Source organism: Bos grunniens, chromosome 26, assembly GCF_055505025.1.
Source record: "Bos grunniens cultivar Pamir isolate PY7600 chromosome 26, Bosgru_T2T1.0, whole genome shotgun sequence".
Lineage (NCBI taxonomy): Eukaryota > Metazoa > Chordata > Mammalia > Artiodactyla > Bovidae > Bos > Bos grunniens.
Genome location: NC_141190.1, coordinates 18,805,008 through 18,823,713, shown reverse-complemented (window position 1 = coordinate 18,823,713; position 18,706 = coordinate 18,805,008). Strand labels below are relative to the sequence as shown.

Sequence of the window (18,706 nt, the reverse complement as noted above, 5' to 3'; positions counted from 1 at the left end):
TGTGTTCTAGGCGGTCCGGATCGCTGCACTGCAGTGTATGCACGCTCTCACTCGCCTGCCCACCCCCGTGGTGAGTACCGCAGGTGTCCCTCTCTGGCCTGGAAACTTCCTAGAAGAGCCAGGGCCACCTTTCTGCCTTAAGCATGCAGGACTGGCCATCTGGCTGTGCTACTGAGGTATGCACTATGTAGTACAGATAGGCAAGGGTTTCCTGAGTCCTTGAAAACAGAACGGCCAGCCTGCCACACAGCACTGTCTGGAGTCAGTGAAGAATAGGAAGAGTATTAGATGTAGAGTCAGAGCAGCTTTTTTGGTTACCTTGGTTGAACAAGCTAAGATGAGATCCTCTAACTCCACAGCTGCTGCCATACAAACCACAGGTGATCCGGGCCTTAGCCAAACCCCTGGATGACAAGAAGAGGCTGGTGCGTAAGGAAGCAGTGTCAGCCAGGGGAGAATGGTGAGTTTCTAGGTCACAGGGAGAGACGAGACTGAAGTGAGCCTCACCACCAATGCTGTCAACATGCTTTTTGCCTACAGGTTTCTGCTGGGGAGCCCTGGCAGCTGAGCCCCCCATCCCTGGCCTACACTGACTGACATTCTAACCTGAAGTTACTAACCATCGAGCCGCCTTGCTCAGGCAGGGAGACCGCTGGCCCCTGCCTGCCTTTCCCACAGACACAACACAATGCGGGCCTCTGCCGCATGGCTGTACAAGAAATACAGGAACCCCGATTTCTAATGGATTTGGGAAGTAACTGCGTGTGAGACTACTTGTGTTTGAAGAACGATCCCTCGTCTTGGGGCTCTTCCATTTATATGTCAGAAAAAAGGAGCTGTGCTGCTGAGGGTGGGTGCAGCTGTGTGTGGCCCTGAGGACCAGGGAGGGTGGTGTGTACCTGCTGGAGAGTAAAGAATCTTTTGGTAACGGGGCTGTCAGTTATTTCCCTCTTGCACTTATGCCTCAGAAGCATCACTGCTTGACCTAGAACAGAAACGATAGGAATTGTTCAGGACATCCAGCCCCTCCAAGTGGGGCACGGGTGGTGGGACCAGAATATCTGCGCACTAGGCCCTGACCCTGATTTCCCCTTCCCTGTCCCACCGGAAAGGCAAAGAGTGAAAAGCTACAGTCTTTACAAAATCAAATACCTTTATTTTTGCTCCCTTCAGCAGCACATGAGAAGTGGCAGTGACCTCAGCAGTAGGCCTGATATCTTTGCCCTGTTGAGAAGCCAGAATCTCATCTCTACCATTCAGCTGTTTCCTCAGACGGCAAGTGGAAGAGGTGGCGGCCAACCCCAGTGCTGTAACCTGGAGGAGGTCGGGGTCAACCTGGCAAGGTTGCTAGCTGCCTGATCTCCAGTCTGGGGCTGGACTTACGTTTGCCTGAGTAAAGGGACATGAGTCCTAGGATTTCTCCACATTGTGCCTTGCTTCTGCAGCAGCCAGGAGATCAGTCCTTGAGTTGTCCCTGCATGGTACCCTGGGGCAGGCCCACTGGCTCTTTTGGCTCAAGGATCCCAAGAAGCTATCCTTGGAGGCCCTTGAGGCAACGCAGGAAGCAGGGTGGTGCCCAAGTTGTGGCTGACACACTCCAGCTTACACGCTCACACTGCCATCACAGAGGCTGAGTGAGCAGTCACCCAGGGCGGGGGATCCCAGCTCATTCCGTTCCCATGGGGCAAGTGACTGGAAGGTAACAACACCCGAGTAAGCCAGTGCCTGTAAGAGAAGACAAATACTCCTGAGGTCCAGGCCTTCCTAGTCTTCCTCCCTGATCCTCAAGCCTCAGCAAAGATAGCTCAAGGCAGTCTGAAGCTACCTTGGCATTCATCACAAAAGTAACAGAAGTTCCAATTTAGTCCAAGAAATACACTTTTCACTCTGGTGCCTTGAAGGCCTTTAGAGGTTTTGAGCTAACTTCTAATGGGCACTGCGAGCACAGTGACAGGCAGCAATAATGAGGACAGGAAAAGGGAGGGCAGGTACTCAGTGGTCACCTACTTACTATTGCCTCAGTAGCTGCAATCTAAAAAACGATTTACCTTTGTCTCTTGGGCTGAGGGAGCTAGCTTCATTTATTGTCTTAGACCTCTGTCACAAGTAACTTCAGTCCCACAAGTTATCTGCTTGAAATCCAACACTGCCATACAAATGAGAGCTCCCTTCCTGAGAACAGCTTTCAGGACTCTACTGTAGTCATCTGCTACTGTACCAATATAGTAGCCACTGGCCACATGTGCCTAATTAAACTGGTGAAAATGAAATTAAAATTCAATCCACTAACATATGAGGCACGTTTCGAGCACTCAGAAGCCATATGTGACTAGTGGCTAATGTCAGGCAACACGGGTGTAGGATGTTCTTCTCAACACAGCAAGTGCAACAGACAGCGCTGATCTAGATGTTTTACTTTACCTTCCTGTGTCCACACCCAGGAATACCTTCCAGTTGTCCAAGCAGCCGTAGTTGTAATGATTCCTAAAAACCTAGAGCAAAGAAAAACGTTTCTAAGAACTCTCTTCATTAAACCAATTTTGAGCCTAAATTGGCTAGGCAACTTCCGGGCTTCAGGCCTGCCCTAGTTGGCCCTGACCATGGGAGAAAAACCAACTCTACAGAACAGCAGGTTTGGTTACCACTCGCCCCAGCACCCCAAAACCAGCCCCACTCACTCTGCCCTTGGCCTGCAGCCGCTGGCGCTCCTTCTTGTTGATGTGCCTTTCGATGCTAGTCTCACCTCGACTGATAAGCACAGCGTGCCATATGGTTAGGGCACCCAGGGCAAGTGCCACAGAACTGAGAAAAGAAGGGCAAAGATTGGGGGGTAGCACGGAGAGGGTTAGAGGCCATGAGTAGGTCTGAAACTGCGCTGAGCAACAGTGACTGGTGAGGGACCTCTGCCTTCTCTCCCAGCTGATGGCTCCTAAGTGAACTTTTACTTCACTGCATCTACTGATAAAAACAGCATCCATGAAAAACCATCTATATGGGCCAAGAATAAATTATGTGGCAAGGAGAATGGGGAAATAAGTCTATTACTAATGAAAATGTTATACATTTCCTAAAATACCCATGCTTGGGAGACAAGAAAAGGGGACTAACAGCACCAAGGATCAAAATAAAACGGCACATCAGATTCCAGCTCTACCATCTCTACTTGGGTATCACGGAACAAATCACCTCACCCCCTCATATCTGCAGTTTTCCTCCTCTACAAAATGCATCTGCTCTTAAAAGGAGTTGAACTTCCCTTCGCACATACCAAACCCTCAGTGCCAAGTCCTTCGTGTTCCCTCCCCCAAAATGCTGAAGAAAATTAAGCTCTACTCTTGGCCAACCTAAGTGAGGCTAAGAACAGCAACAGTTCATACAGGGAGGGGTTCCTGCCTGTGTGGGCACTGTAAAAGGCTTTCTGAAGCTGCCCCTCCCTTCAACTGTCAAAAATGAGAGTTAAGATACCTGCACAGGAACCAGAGGTAGACAAGACTCTTGTGAGTCACTCTTTCTCGGAAGGAGAAGGTGGGTGGTGGGGTCTGATGGTAAGTCTAGAAAAAAAACAGCACAGTCTGGCTCCTTGACTCTGCTGGTCTCCACCAGAACCCAGCACCTGCAGGCAGGGAAGTGATCCAGGCCCAGGGGGAGAAGATAGGGGGTTCAGCCACAGAGGAGTCAGGGCAGCAGCCAGATGGGTGGACCAAGCCAGTGGCATCGTCATGTGGACATACACTGGGCAGAGCGGGTCTAGACAGGATAGTAAAGCACAGGAGGGACCAACCCTGGGCCTTTAGCTGTGACAACACAAACGGGGCTCCAGGGGAAGCCACTCCACTTCCCAGTCAGAACTGTGTGGCTGTAATCCCCTAGAGAGGGGACCAGATCACACCCAGAATAGAATGACTGGAGGGGGAGAACAGGGAGCCCCACTAAGGACCAAAATGGCAGCAGAGGCAAATCTCAAGCCGACAATCTGCTCAAAACAAGGAGTCCTAAAAGGCCTAGGGATCCTGATGGAGATGCAGACAGACCAGGAGCAAAGGATCATCAGACTGGCCCAGCCCGACCTCTGTCCCCTGGAACCCCATTACACAGACTAACATGGACTCTGTACTGCTCAGGCCATCACCAAGGCAGAGCCCTTGCTCAGCCCAAAGAAGGTGAAATGGGATAGAGAGCCAAAAACTCACATACCAGGGACTCCCAGCTGGTCCCCAGGCCACTTGGTCTGCTTGTGGCAGGCAGCCCCCAGAACACCCCGATCCAGTCTCGACTGGCCTGAGCCCAGTCTCTACAACTCGACTAACAGGTGGGCCCCAGTTGCCTCAGCAACTCTATACCCCTGGCCTGAGCAGCAGGAGGCAGTGGGGTGGGGAGAGCCCACCTGGTTGGCAACCGCCTGTAGTTTGTTCTTGTCGAGCTGTTTCATTTTCTAAGGGGATGGAAAACAGTGCTGGTTACACTCTCAAGCCTCTAGGAGAGGGGGGTGCTACCAGCCCCTTCTTAGGGACAAATTCCACACCCCAAAGTGCTCTCTACTGAGCTGCTCTTTTCCTAACTATGGGCTCACCTCGATGGCAGCATAAGCCTCCCGGAAAAGGTCCCAGCTTCCATAGCTGCAGTAGACACAGCCCAGGGTCATGAAAAAGCAGAAAGAGAAGAAGTACCGATGGTTATAGTGGCCCACACAGTTGTTTAGCCAGGCTGGTGGGGAAAGGATTAAGGACAAGACCAAACACACAACTTCAGGGGGTGTCCTGGCTTCTCTGGTTTCTCTGTGGTTCCTAACAATATCATCCAAGCCCAAGGATTCCATCACCAAAGGCAGGAAAATATGGGACTTCCCTGAAGTTGAGGGGAAAGTGTTAAAGCTTTTCAAAGCCCTCACGAGTCCCACCAGGAGATCATGAAAGCCGAAATCCTTTAGTAAAATGTGTCTGCCAATATTCAGACAAACAGGTTTACCAGACATCTGTGTGGGACAGCAGAAAGGGACCGATGGTTCTACCTGGACCCCCACTGGACAACCCACTGAACAAGACCTCTCTTTCCATCCGATGGATGTTAGCATGAAAGTCTACGAGAGAAAGAGCTGTTAGGGAGAGAGGCCTTGCTCCCAGAAGATCCGTCCCAGACAGCACATTATTCCCAGGAGATGATTGGTCCCCACAACTGCTCTTCTACTAACTTCTCCTGAGCCCAGTGTTCTCTGCAGGGTGAAGCTAGAAGCCTTGGGTCTGTGGCCCTTAAACCTGTGCAGTGCTCTGGAGCTAAAGGAGGAGGTTTCAGGCAGAGGAGATAGCAAAAGGATACGGCAGTGATGATCCATCTTCAGCACACACCTGTGAGGGAGGGACACAGGCTCTGTTACGGTGGCCAAGGTTCTCGAGATGTCAGTGCCAATCCTTTCCTACAAGGACCAGCATCCTGCTGAGGCGGAAAGGGCACAGACTTTGAGGACAGCCAGGCCTTGCTTCAAACCCTGCTTCACTGGCTACAAGACACTGGACAAGGTAACTCGGGTCTCTTGCCTACCTTGACCCCTCTCTCTGAACCTCACTTTCCCCAAGCGGTGATAACGCATAACTCACAGGCCATCCTGGGGCCCATGTCCTCAGGACATGTGGCCTGGCACATGACAGGGTACCCCATGAATGTCCAGGCAAATGCCAGGTCTAGGTTTTGCCCTGGGGCTACAGCAAAAGGGCCATGGCTGGGGTTCCCAGAGACCCACCTATTGCAGATGCTGCAGTGGTGTGTTCGGGCTGGCTTGGGGTTAATGCACTTCTTACAGATGGAGACTGTTGTCATATCATTCCTGCCCTGTGCAGAGGGAGAAAAGCAACGTGACGACTGCGGCAGCACCGGTCTCGTACCTCAGAAACACCAAGGGACTCTCCCCCCCATTCCTGGGACTGGCTCCCATGGCCTGAAGTTCTCTTCCACCCCCATGCCCCTGGAGGGGGGTACCCACCTGGGGTGGGTATCCAGGTGGGGTGGTGATAGCCTGGTAGTAATGGAAGACGATGAGAATCAGATTCCAGTGACTATAGAGGAAATGCCAGCAGAGCCGGGGCACGGAGTAGGTTTGGAGGATGAGGGGCAGGACACACAGGTAGGCGATGGCCACGATGGAGCTGGTCAGCACGATCACCAGCACCACGAACACCTGCCAACACCGGGGAGGTCAGGAGGATGCCATGAGAGAGCGCAGCAATGCCCAGAGAAGACTCAGGAGCTTCCCAAGGGTAGGAGGCCAGTGTGGGTCCTGACCCAGGGTAAGTTTGCCAGACACATGCGCTCCCCAAACAACCCTTTTCCTGCCCCCGGGCATCACTCACCACCCCACACCAGCGGATCACGTTGTCCACCAGCCAGTAGATAGGCTCAAAGGCAGCGTCCACGGCGGTGTCACTGCCCCCGAAGGAGTTGTAGAGCAGGGAGCGCAGGCAGACCTTGCCGTAGCGCCAGCGCTGCACCAGGCCTCGGAGCAGAGGTGGGCAGCGGCGCCTGTAGCCCAGGAGCAGAAGCAGGCGCAGGCAAAGGCGGGCAGGGCCCAGCAGTAGGCTCCACTGGCCCCGCATGGCTCCTAGGAGAGCACAGCACCGTGAGGGGCCAGCCTGGGTCCTGTCCCTCCCTGCCCCACCACTGGGCAGCTTAGAGGCGGAGACCTAAGGCTGAGGCCCGCCGGGCCAGTCACCAGCTGGGAAATAGGGAGGCAGCTCCAAGCTCAAGCAGGGTCTCTGGAATTGTCTATGTGGACAGACCACTGGGTAGAGCCCAACCAATGTGCACAAAGCTATCCGCGTGGCCCTGTGGGCCTGGCCACTGTAGCAGAGGTGTCCGGGGTCTCCTGCCTGCCCTGTGCTGTGCTTAGCTGCTCAGCTGTGTCTGACTCTTTGCGACCCCATGGACTGTAACCCGCCAAGCTCCTCTGTCCATGGGGATTCTCCAGGCAAGAATACTGGGGTGGGTTGCCATGCTCTCCTCCAAGGGATCTTCCCAATCCAGGGATTGAACCCAGGTCTCCTGCATTGCAAGCGGATTCTTTACCGTCTGAGCCACGAGGGAAGCCCCTACCTCCTAACAACCGTCTTCACCAGGAACAGCAGTGAGGGAGTGAGTTCACACCATGCGAATCCTGCACCTAGATCTTCCCTGGTGCTATCCAGGCAAAAGACACTTATCCGTCCTACTGCCATTACCGGCCTGGGGGCATGAGAGTCCCTGTCTCCTGTGGGGACAGCTCACCTCCCCCTTGCATGACATAAGATGCTCTGTCTCCAATTCTAGTCCCAGTCCCACTCCAAGCATGAACAAAACAACGGGTCCTGAGCAGATCACCACCAAGCAGGAGACATGGCGGTATGGAGGACGGCGGAAGAAGACCACAGGGCCCGCCCTCTGCGTAATGAGTTTCCCTTGCTCTGTTCTAGCTGGACACTTGAGAGCTTTCTCTGCAGCTGCTGCCCTGGCCCCAGGTGTCCCAACCAGCCTGTCCAGCTCTTTAGCGCTGTGCACGGCTCCTCTGAAAGTGCCTTAACCTCCTCCATGTGATTTTTACCTCAACTAACAGCCACGGGAGGTCAGCTACCCAGGCAATGCCCAGAACAGAACATACAGATCACTTTGATGATATTCTCATCAATTCTGCAGATAAAAGGTCTTATCAGAGAGGAAATTATCTGATTTTCCCCTATGGCTACTTTGTCCTCTGCAACTCCACTGACTTATTTAACAGGCAGCTCAAAGCCCAGCAGAAAGTGGAGGAGGCTGCTCCACTGTAGGGATGGTGTCATTTCAGTAACTGGAGCAAGGTACTCTCCTTACACCCTGACATCCCCACAAGAGGCCTTTCAAAGAAAACTTAATTACCTCCTTCCATAAGCCCTCTGAAGACTTAAGGCAAAAACAAAGCCAGCAGATAAGACCAGCAAGGAGAAGACAGACAATTCAGTAGGGACCTACTTCTGTAGCAGGATAAAGTAAGTTGGCCATTTCCATCATCTCCGAGAGGCTTAGAGAACAAAGGGACAGTGCAGAAAAGAGAAAAAGGAAAAGCTCAAACTTCCTACCTCCTTTGACTTGGACTCCTATTGTGTGGAATCCTGATTTGGCTCGAAGCATGAATTTTCAAATAGTGTACAGCTACAATCTAATGTAACAGTGGAATGAAACATTTTACCCCAAAACAAATCCAAGTGACTTAGGTTATCCACACCATCATTCATTCCCTTACTAAAGCTAATGGAGAGTTTTCTATTTACCAAAATAGTTTTAACAGCAACAGCAGGCAAATAAGATGTGTGCCTCATCTGTAATAAACAAAAATTATATACCATCTCTCCTGTTTAGAAGGAAAAAAACCTTCATTTTCTGATTCTCCACTTTTTAGATTGTCTCAGCTACTTCTGGAATTACTGAACTCTACAGGAAATGCCTCAAAGACCAGACTTATCAACTCTCAGCTGCCCCACAACTTGACTGCTTAGGATTCAATTCTGCCCTGAAGTAGATCTGTGACCTTGGGCAAAGCACCAAATTCTGCTGGGACTCAGTTTTCTTGTGTTCCCATTAACGAGAGAGTAGGATTAAATACTAAGGCACCCTTCTGCGCTACCCACTTTATGACTATCTGTACAGTTGGTAAGATACAAATGAAGTGTTCATAAAGTGCTTAGCGCCGATACCTGGATCATGGACGTACTCAATAAATACTTGTTGAATGAACGAACTGGAGGGATGCCGAAGTGGAAAGGCTGGTCAGATGTCCCTCTGTCCTACAAATAATAGCAAGGACACTCCTGCCAACGTGATAACACGAAATAAGTGTCAGCTGCTACATTCTTCATGATCAATACAGAGAGAAATGAAAACCACTGGTGGAATCATTGCACTTCAGAGGTAGAAGTCATTCTAGAAAACTATCCAACCAGTAATCAACACAAACATGTAAGCTGAAAACTTGTAGGTACAGAGCTTAAGACCAGATTATGTAAAAGAAGTCTGAGACCAAGGCCCCCTTCCCTTATTTTACTTAGTGAGGTTTGGTGGGGTATGGGAACGCCAGGGAATAAATACGTAGTCCATGGGACCACAACTGAACATAAGAATTTTTCATCTCAGGAAACTGAGATAAAGCAGAGCTCAAAAAACTGTGTGTTGGGGGTGAGGGGTGGTGATGGAAGTGAACAGGGCAGGAAATAGAGTTTCCCTATCACCCCAAACAGAGAAGGCAATGGCAACCCACTCCAGTACTCTTGCCTGGAAACTCCCATGGACGGAGGAGCCTGGTAGGCTGCAGTCCATGGGGTCGCTAAGAGTCGGACATAACTGAGCGACTTCACTTTCACTTTTCACTTTTCTGCATGGGAGAAGGAAGTGGCAACCCACTCCAGTGTTCTTGCCTGGAGAATCCCAGGGATGGGGGAGCCTGCTAGGCTGCTGTCTCTGGGGTGGCACAAAGTCGGACACAACTGAATCGACTTAGCAGCAGCAGCATCACCCCCAACACAAGCCTTGAACACTCTGATCCCTCAGTGCTAGCAACACAGTGACACGTGCCACCAGATCAGAGGGGAGTGCAGGTCACAGCACTCTCCTCTCCCCAAGGCTCTCAGTCACCAACTCTTTCCCAAGGGGAAACTGGACATGGGGGCTATTAGGGGTGGGAGTAAACACATAGATTCCAAAGACACCAAAGGGCAGAGGAAACAGAGTCGACATAACTCATTTGAACAAAGATGCTGTTTTGAGGGTATTTACAGTCTGAAGCAGCAAGTGTCAATCATCAGTAAGAGCAACACTAATTCATGCACAGACTTTCCTTCCAGACTAGCACGCTTCCGCAAGATTGGAGGCTGCAGTTACAGAAACTGACGAAACGTTTTATTTCTCAATAAGGCTGGCATGGTCAAAGAATGAAAGACTGAAAGTAAAAATTAACTTGAGTACCTGTTCGGTCTCTATCTTGAACTATCTTAGAGATACGGTACAATTAGAATCCTATCCTTGGGGATGAATTTCCAAATCTGTGAAATGGGCGAGTTGGCTGGGCTGACCTTCCAGCTCCACGCCTCAGGGCTGCCCGGAGGGTGCGCTCCGTCCGGTTCGATGGCACGGCCGTGCAAAGCAGGAACTCGGGCTCACAAGGCCCGGGAACAGGGCCCGACCCTATAAAAAGCGACAGGACTGGGCAGAAAAGGCCGCAGCTTCGCTCTTACCTGCCGCCGGCCGATTCTTCAATCAGCCAAGTCGAACTCCGCAGCCTCCGCCGCCGCTCACTGCCACCCCCTCCAGCTCGGCGTCTACCGGCCCGGCTCAATCCAATCAACCATGGCCCGCCGCCCACAGGTCCAGCCTGCAGACCCGGACCCACCGCCCGCCCATCCTTGACCACAGGCGCAAGCGCAGGAGTTCCGAAGCCCCGCCCCCGAACTCGTCCCGATGCAACCTGGGAAATGGAGTTTACGTCTTCTGGAAGCGCTTACGGAGATTACATATAGAGCACACCAATTAGCGCGTTTCTTACTGCGGAACTGCACCAGGATATTGGCCAATGAGAGGTCGGCCTCATTTTCCTCGGGATTTGGGACAGTGGCAGTCATGGCGCCACCCGTGAGGTACTGCATCCCCGGTAAGTCAGCGGTATCCAGAGCAAATCCTGGGCAGGGACAAGGGCAAGAAGGCCAGACGATCAACAACTTCAGCGGACCCATGGCTGATGCAGCGTTTTTTCCGCAGGCGAACGTCTGTGTAACTTGGAGGAGGGCAGCCCGGGCAGCGGCACCTACACACGGCACGGCTACATCTTTTCGTCGCTTGCTGGCTGCTTGACAAAGACCAGCGAGAACGGCGCGGTAAATGGGGCAGCTTCCCTTCTCTCTCCTCTGTCTGTCTTTGTCTTACGCTGCCTTTGATTTCGCTGTCTTTAGCCAGGGTCCTACGAGCGCGTCTTTAGTGCCTGGTTCAGGAGAAGGAGTTAGTCTCTTAAGTTTCTGACAGCTGGGATCCCCGCTGCTGGACACTTAGCCATCACAAATTAGTTGTGTTGTCTGGCTTGGCTGTGTTGCTGACACTCGGGGAAGCAAGCTGGGGAAAGAACGGAGGCGAGCTCAGCCGTGCTGTGAGCTGAATCCTGGCCAAATGTCGCCTACTTGTCCGGCTTCATCTCGCTCCGTTACCCGCGCCTCACTCTTTGCAGAAGTCCTACTGTCTTCTTTCAGTATCGCCAGTGGACCACAGAGTGTTTGTACACACGCCGTCTGTCTGGAACACGCTCCTCTCTTCCTTAGCCCGATTAAATCCTACCTACTCAGCGGAAGAGAATCCACCACCATTGCAGGAGACGCGGACTCGATCCCTGTGTCGGGAAGATTCCCCTGGCGAAGGAAATGGCAGCACATTCCAGTACTCTTGCCTGGAAAATCCCATGGACCTGGCGGGTTACAGTTCATGGGGTCGCAAGAGTCGGACACGACTGAGCGACTAAACCACCACCATCCTTTAGATAACCTCACTAGTATCACTTTCTCAGAGAAGCCCTAGTCAAAAAAGGGAGTTTTGTTTTTTGTTTGTTTTAATACTCAGAAAGAGCTGTTGGGGTCAGTTTGCTTGTTTGTTGTGCCACACAGCATGCAGGATCTTGGGTGAAACCCATGCCCCCTGCAGTGGAAGTTCAGAGTCTTAACCACTGGACCACCAGGGAGGTCCCAAGAGCTATTACTCCCTTTCTAAGCACTTAGTTCAGCATGCAATTAAACACTCAGTTATAAGTTCCCCATTAGACCCTTCCACTACTATGCACGTAGTGCAAAGTAAATGCTCAGGAGATGTTTATTGAACGTATGAATAATATTATTCTCCCTGGTTCCAGAAGCTGATCCATGATTAGCTTGGGATCAGATAAGCAGTTCTTGAAGGAGCGGCTTAAAGACTGGAGGTGGTGGTGGGGGGTGTTTAATCACTAACTTGTGTCCGACTCTTGTGACCTCATGGACTGTAGCCCGCCAGGCTCTTCTATACATGGGATTTTCCAGGCAAGAATACTGGAGTGGATTGCCATTTCCTTCTCCAGGGGATCTTCCCAACCCAGGAATTGAACCCAGGTTCATTGCAGGCAGATTCTTTACTGACTGAGCTATGAGGGAAGCCCATATCTCTATACAGTCTGTGGAATTCTCCAGGCCAGAATACTGGAGTGGGTAGCCATTCCCTTCTCTACGGGATCTTTCCAACCCAGGGATCGAACCCAGGTCTCTCACATTGCAGGCAGATTATTCTTTATCAGCTGAGCCACCAGGAAAGCCCTAAAGACTGGGATCATAGTAGAAAGAGAATTCAGTATTGACTAAACCTTAATTCTGCCTTAGGTAAAAAACTTAAACTCCCTTTATAGGTTCTTACCTATAAAATGAGAGACTTTGTATTTGATCACTTTTGGGAATTTCCCTAGGATTTGAAAGTTTGTTCATTTTATAGCTGTGGGATGTGATAATGAGCCAAATATACGTGGTCTCCGCTATCAAGGGGTACAGATAAAAACTGTAAGCAAATAAATGCTCAAATGAATGTGTGCTTACACGTATGATGGCTGCTCTGAAAAAATATTACAGAGTACCATGAGAACATGTAATAGGCAAATCCAACCTAGTCAGAAGTGATATTTAGTCTGAATCTAAAGGATAAATAAGAGTTGAGTGAGTGAGCAGAAAGAGCAGGTTGAAAAGAGATCCTGAGATGGGAAAAAATTTAGTGAATTGGTGAAACTGAAAAAAGACCAGGAGAGCTGAAGCATATTGAACAAGGGAAAGGTTAAGAAAAGATCAGGCTCAAAAGTATCTTTCCTACACCAATAGCCAGTACCATGCTCAAAGAGGAAACTCTACAAGTGTTAAATAGAAGTAAACAAATATGGCCACTGTTATATAACATTTATTTGAAAATTCTAGCCTGTTCAATAAAATGACAAATCAAAAGAAAGATACAACTTTGGAAGAAAGAGTCAGATTATCCGTGATTACAGGCAATGTAGTTGTATGCCGAAAAACTCTTAAGAAAATCACAAAAAAACTCTGGAACTCGTCTAAAGTGGTAAGATTGTATCTTCTTGCAGCTTTCTTTCTGTGGCCCCTTGGCCCTCCTGTATCCTAAAATTTCTAAGGCTTTCTGCTCTGGGCTACAAATGAATCTGTAGTCCACCTGCCCATGTGACGTCAACTGTGGCCCAAGGTATCCCATTTTACTGTCAAGCCACAAATACCTTTATCCAAGGCTTAGCCAGGATATTCAGGTTTTATTTTTCTCTCTGTAGCTTCCTGTCATATCTGTGATGAGAGAAACAGAGTCCCAATTACTGCCAGATGTAGGAGCTATTGTAACCTGTAAGGTAAGTTGGTCTTAACCTCCCTGCTTAGGATACCATCCAGTGTTGAAATCATGATCATTATAGAACTGCACTGTCCAGTATGGTAACCAGTAGTCACATGCTGCTGCTAAGTCACTTCAGTCGTGTCCGACTCTGTGAACCCCATAGACAGCAGCCCACCAGGCTTCCCCGTCCTTGGGATTCTCCAGGCAAGAACACTGGAGTGGGTTGCCATTTCCTTCTCCAATGCATGAAAATGAAAAGTGAAAGGGAAGTCGCTCAGTTGTGTCCGACTCTGTGTGACCCCATGGACTGTCGCCTACCAGGCTCCTCTGTCCATGGGATTGTCCAGGCAAGAGTACTGGAGTGGGGTGCCATTGCCTTCTCCCAATAGTCACATAAGATCATTTAAATTTAAATAAATTAATATTAAACAAAATTTAACATTTATTTCCTCAGTTCCACTAGCTCCATTTCAAGTAGTCAATAGCCACAGGTGAATGGTGGTTGCCATGTTGGTCAACACAATTTTTCTATCATCACAGAAAGTTTTACTGGACTCTGCTGGGTCTAGAGATTTCTAGGGTAATGATCAGTGTGGTCAAGTTCAAGCTTATGTAGTTCTTTCACAGAGCTGGTTTCCTCATTATATAATTTTTTACTTTTGTCTGGGAAACAGGAGTACCAGAAGGTCATAAGGAGGTGTATTTTTGAACATCTAAAGCGAAACTTTTTCTGCAGAGAAATGAAAGATTTTTATAAAGTCTTTGAGGGCAAGTGCAAATTAGTGCTCTACCAATTAGTAACTACAAGACATCAGTATTCCATGCCCATCCCCACCCTCTGCCAGTTAACTTGTAGCTCTTAGTTTTTCTCTATAAATAATTTCTCCAACAGAAAATCTATGTGGGGAATTCCTTGGCAGTCCAGTGGTTAGGACTCTGCACTTTCAGTGCCAAAGGTGCATGTCCAGTCCCTGATCAGGGAACTAAGATCCTGCAAGCCGCGCAGCGTGGCCACATTTAAAAAAGGGGAAAGGAAAAAAAGAGAAAATCTATGCATTATTTTGAAAATAACTGGATAGGCACAGTGATCCAAATATTACCCAGCAGCTGGAATGGAGACTTAAGTTCCATTCACACTACAGGCCTCTTGGTGAGATCTGCTAAAGGTCTAGTTAGATTTGCTATGCTTCCCTTGTGTATTTATGTTAGACCTGCACATTTTTGAAAATCTCTGCCATATTATTTCATTTGATTTCCCTCGGTAACTCTGTTTTAGGTGGCCAGAGTGGCTCTTACTCCACTTTATGAACATCACTTATGCAAGGATAAATACGAGTTAACTTATCTGAAATTCTATGCTTAGTAGGGATGCTTGGACTAAAATCCTAGTCTTTCCTAGTTGATTCCTGCCTCCTTCAGCTGACAATTGCTAATACTCTAATGCTGCCCTTTCCTCTGTTCTACAGGTCTCCAGCATCAATTCACGCTTTGCCAAAGTACACATCCTGTATGTGGGGTCCACACCACTTAAGAACTCTTTTCGAGGAACCATCCGGTAAGGAGTATTTTTGTCTTCATATTCGCCTCAGCGCCTGGAGTGAGATTAGGATAGGATGGGAAACTGGAATTTTTAAGAACAATTACAGTCTATTCCTGCCCTGTCTCACCTCTTTGTGCTTTGATTCTCCCCACGTAGTATCTAAAGAAAATATATCTAAATATCTAAATATATCTAAATATATCTAAAAATATATCTAAAGAAAATAAAGACAGAAGGAAGATATTAATGAGATAGGACTTTAAATAAAACAAAAAAGAATTGAATAAGCTGGAGGTGCATTGTGGGTATCATTCATACCAAAGTAAAGAAGGCATTTTAGGAAGTACCTTTTTTTCTTGTGTTTAATATCGATTAACCCAAGCATTATAAGACAATAAAAAGGGTAGTGGGTGAAGTGGTATTTTTCCCCACTATGGGTTCTTTGAGAAGGGACAGACAGTTCTTATAAGCTAGATAATTTAACATATGAGGCTCTTTCCACCCTCAGGATTCTGTGTGGTTCTGTGATGCTGCCATTCAAGCTCTCCTAAGGCAGCAGAGTTCCTTATCCTTCTCTGCCAAATTGGATCCACTTTCCTCTAGTGGGAGATATTGATAATCCTGTTCTGTTTGATCCAAGAATGGGAACTGATTGTTCCCTCCGGGTTAGGACAGGAAACATTTCTCCACTTGCTCCTCTAGGTGGCAGCAGGGTCCTGATCAGGACTTGTCGTCTTTGCTCGTACAGCTCTTTGTCTGCTAGGAGTCTGCAGGATAATTCTTTCTCACAGATAATTAATCTTTCCGTTATTTCTTTTCTTTATAGCAAAGAAGACGTCCGAGCTACTGAAAAAGACAAGGTTGTTGGTTGGTTCTTATTTTTCTTCGTGGCTTTAGGAATCTCAGTCTTTTTAGATTATTCCAGTGAATTTCAAAAGTCAGTGGGAATGTGGAGTCCAAGGAATTTTAAGGTGTTCTCTACTGGAAGGTGTGGAACTCACCTCACTATTCCTTTCCTCTTCGTAGAATTTTTCTTCTTTTTGTTGACCAGAGAGGAGCTAGTTTACGCTTTGTCTTTGAAGCCAGGTGTTTATTCATGGCTGTTCTCTCAGACTTATTCTGGACCCTTTCAGAGCAGCCATAGTACCTTTTGTCTAAGTCAGATTCCTGATCAGGTTACTGAGTTCAGATCTTTCATTTATGTGATGATGCCACAGAAGCAATAAAAGTTGTTGATCTACTTGAGTAATGGTAGATCTACCACTGGGGTTCTACCCTCTGGAGTTAGAAGTAAACTAGCTCTACCCAGTGGGGTTAATAGTTTCATTATAGACCTGATCGGAGCTTTTACTTAACACTCCTTTCTTTACAGGTTGAAATTTATAAGAGTTTCCGCCCAGGGGACATCGTCTTGGCCAAAGTGGTATCCTTATTCCCTGCAGACTTGTGGTCCTTTGTCAAAGGAAGAAATGGAAGTAGAGAAACCACTAAGTAGCTATGAGAGGGAAGACGTGTAAGTCTTTGTTTTCCTTTACCAACGTGATGTGACTAGATCTCCCTAGGTGATGCACAGTCCAACTACCTGCTAACCACCGCGGAAAATGAGCTGGGAGTGGTGGTGGCCCACAGCGAATCCGGTGAGTTTGTCCATGCTTCCACACGCTTACCTTTTCCTGGGAGCTAGGGTTTGGGATTAGTCCACTGTTTTCCCTCGTTTTTTAATTATCTTAGAAGCAATGTGAGTGTAGATACTGACTACCGGGATTAGAATGATTCTCCTTATATAATCTAAGGAAAAGAGCCACTTACTCCATAAGTCAGTGGAATAAGCAAGGCTTTTTTCCGTATGAGGTGAGAGGTTCACTAGGCAGCTTGGTGACATCAGTTCACACCCACCTAAAAAGAGAAATGTTTCGAGCAAGTATCTGGGGTCCCAGCTCCTGCACCACCTTTTCCCTTGCAGGTGTCCAGATGGTCCCCATCAGCTGGTGTGAGATGCAGTGCCCGAAGACCCACACCAAGGAATTCCGGAAGGTGGCCCGAGTACAGCCCGAGTTCCTACAGACCTAAGAAGCCACTTTCCCATGCAGAGGGGAAGCTGTTTTCTAAGAGTACATGTGTGCGTGACATCAGGAGGCTGTTTTTATTCAGACACCAGGGGTTGGTCAGCAGCCACCTTTAGAAAAATCTTTTCTGTAGGTGGAACATTTTTCTTGTGAACCTTTCAGCGGATTTTATTCTCTGGAGTAATTTCTTTTGGAGGCACCAGCAAACAAACTGTATGATAGTAGATTATAGCCTGTTCTTTGAGTGTTACAAATGTGTATTTTTGCTATGACAAAGAAAACGTTTTTATGAAAAGAATTTTAGTTTCTGTTGTCTCAAGTAGGGTAAAGAATCTAAACTGACATGACATCTAGAGCAGAGTCTTTGTAGACAATGCCTAATCACCTTTTTCTGTATTTTTTATGTTCTCCATACTTTTGAGTACTTGCTATGTGTCAGGCATGGGTTGAGCACAAAATTACCGACTTTTGTTCTAAGATTCAGTACAAGCTAAGGAAACTAACATCCCATCAGGCTACTTTAGACTTAAAGTATTAAAAGTCTTCCTAGGATTACTGTGCACATCAGATAAAAAGCTAACTTGGAAAGCAAGCTGCTTAAATTTTAGAATAAGGGCAACATTCATACTGGGTCCCAGTACTCAGTAGTGTACCTTCTGGCAAGTTTCTGTTTTCAGCATGTTTCCTCTTCTGTAAACGAGATACTAGCCCTTTCAGAGGTTATCAGGATTGAAGATTATGTATATAACATGCCTCACCCAATGGCTAGCATAGAGCTTAAGAATTTTCTAGATGGTGTTACTTGTTCCTACTAGGACGGCATTATGGGCTTTCTCATATTCCAGTGATCTTCTCAAAGGCCTCAGAGAAAAGGTAAATGTGAGCAATGCCCCTTCCCAATTATGTAGATAATTACAGTCAGTCCTCCCTATTCATGGATGGGAAACCCATGAAGAGAGAGCCATCTGTACTATGCCATCTTATATTAGGCACTTTAGCATCTGTTAATTTTGAGATGTTTATTTTGGCTGTGCTGGGTCTTAGTTGCTCTTCACTGCAGCATGCAGACTCAGCTGCGTGCATGTGGGATCTAGTTCCCTGACCAGGGATCCAACCCTAGCCTCCTGCATTGGGAGCTGAGTCTTAGTCACTGGACCACCAAGGAAGTCCCTGCTGCTGCTGCTGCTGCTAAGTCGCTTCAGTTCGTGTCTGACTCTGTGCCACCCCCCGAGACGGCAGCCCACCAGGCTCCCCTGTCCCTGGGATAATCCAGGCAAGAACACTGGAGTGGATTGCCATTTCCTTCTCCGATGCATGAAAGTGAAAAGTAAAAGTGAAGTCGCTCAGTCCTGTCCGACTGCTAGCAACCCCATGGACTGCAGCCTAGCTTCTGTTAATTTTAGTATCCAGAAGAGTCCTGGAATCAAGTCTCCCCTCTGCAGATAAGGGATGACTGTATATTCATTTTCTCCTGCAAGTGTAATTTCTGAGGAAGTTAGGTAACTGACAGGGATAAAACTTTAGGAGCCAAAAGGAAAGGTGTGAATCAAGTTTACAGTTTAATAGAAAGGGACTGGCTTTTTTAAGTCTAGTAAACAAACTTTTACCTTTCTAAAGAAGGTATAATAGTTTCAGAATTTGATTTTAGTAACCAGTACCATTGGGCAAGAGCTGTAGAGAGGCAACAGGAAAAAGAGTTCAGCTCTTCAACCTGCAGTGGAGAACCCAG

General features: G+C 48.1%; 3 protein-coding genes across 41 annotated transcripts in view; 2 read left to right on the top strand and 1 right to left on the bottom strand.

Moving 5' to 3' along the window:
- The window catches only part of MMS19 (MMS19 cytosolic iron-sulfur assembly component), a 35,584-nt gene extending 34,656 nt beyond the window's left edge, over positions 1 to 928 (top strand). For all 13 annotated transcript variants that reach the window (XR_015155876.1, XR_015155875.1, XR_015155874.1 and 10 more), the window contains 3 exons: positions 11 to 70; positions 360 to 460; positions 541 to 928. Coding sequence is in view for 10 of the 13 variants with exons in the window: in XM_086379387.1 (XP_086235513.1) it covers positions 11 to 70; positions 360 to 460; positions 541 to 568 (189 nt within the window). In the remaining 3 variants the exon portion in view is untranslated. The remainder of the gene's footprint in view (positions 1 to 10; positions 71 to 359; positions 461 to 540) is intronic.
- On the bottom strand, positions 775 to 10,409 carry ZDHHC16 (zDHHC palmitoyltransferase 16). Of its 23 annotated transcripts, XM_086379411.1 has the most exons (13): positions 10,224 to 10,409; positions 8,691 to 8,804; positions 8,076 to 8,155; positions 6,342 to 6,589; positions 5,975 to 6,169; positions 5,735 to 5,823; positions 5,314 to 5,342; positions 4,571 to 4,704; positions 4,385 to 4,432; positions 3,466 to 3,551; positions 2,679 to 2,802; positions 2,422 to 2,492; positions 1,136 to 1,725 (listed from the first exon to the last, which is right to left on the bottom strand). In XM_086379411.1, exons 3-13 carry the CDS (start codon positions 8,125 to 8,127, stop codon positions 1,611 to 1,613), a joined length of 1,191 nt encoding a protein of 396 aa, XP_086235537.1. In that variant the 5' UTR covers positions 8,128 to 8,155; positions 8,691 to 8,804; positions 10,224 to 10,409; the 3' UTR covers positions 1,136 to 1,610. The 23 variants fall into 23 exon arrangements, 19 of the variants coding, with proteins under 19 accessions (XP_086235537.1, XP_086235519.1, XP_086235520.1 ...); XR_015155877.1 differs by lacking the exons at positions 8,076 to 8,155; positions 8,691 to 8,804 and adding an exon at positions 775 to 985 and having other exon boundaries at positions 1,153 to 1,725; XM_086379393.1 differs by lacking the exon at positions 8,076 to 8,155.
- A 174-nt stretch (positions 10,410 to 10,583) lies between these two features.
- Positions 10,584 to 17,275, top strand: EXOSC1 (exosome component 1). 5 transcript variants are annotated; one of them, XM_086379414.1, is made up of 8 exons: positions 10,584 to 10,636; positions 10,744 to 10,859; positions 13,313 to 13,387; positions 14,838 to 14,926; positions 15,738 to 15,771; positions 16,284 to 16,334; positions 16,464 to 16,548; positions 16,875 to 17,275. In XM_086379414.1, exons 1-8 carry the CDS (start codon positions 10,606 to 10,608, stop codon positions 16,979 to 16,981), a joined length of 588 nt encoding a protein of 195 aa, XP_086235540.1. In that variant the 5' UTR covers positions 10,584 to 10,605; the 3' UTR covers positions 16,982 to 17,275. The 5 variants fall into 5 exon arrangements, with proteins under 5 accessions (XP_086235540.1, XP_086235544.1, XP_086235542.1 ...); XM_086379418.1 differs by having other exon boundaries at positions 15,738 to 15,778; XM_086379416.1 differs by lacking the exon at positions 13,313 to 13,387.
- Positions 17,276 to 18,706: the final 1,431 nt, after the last annotated feature.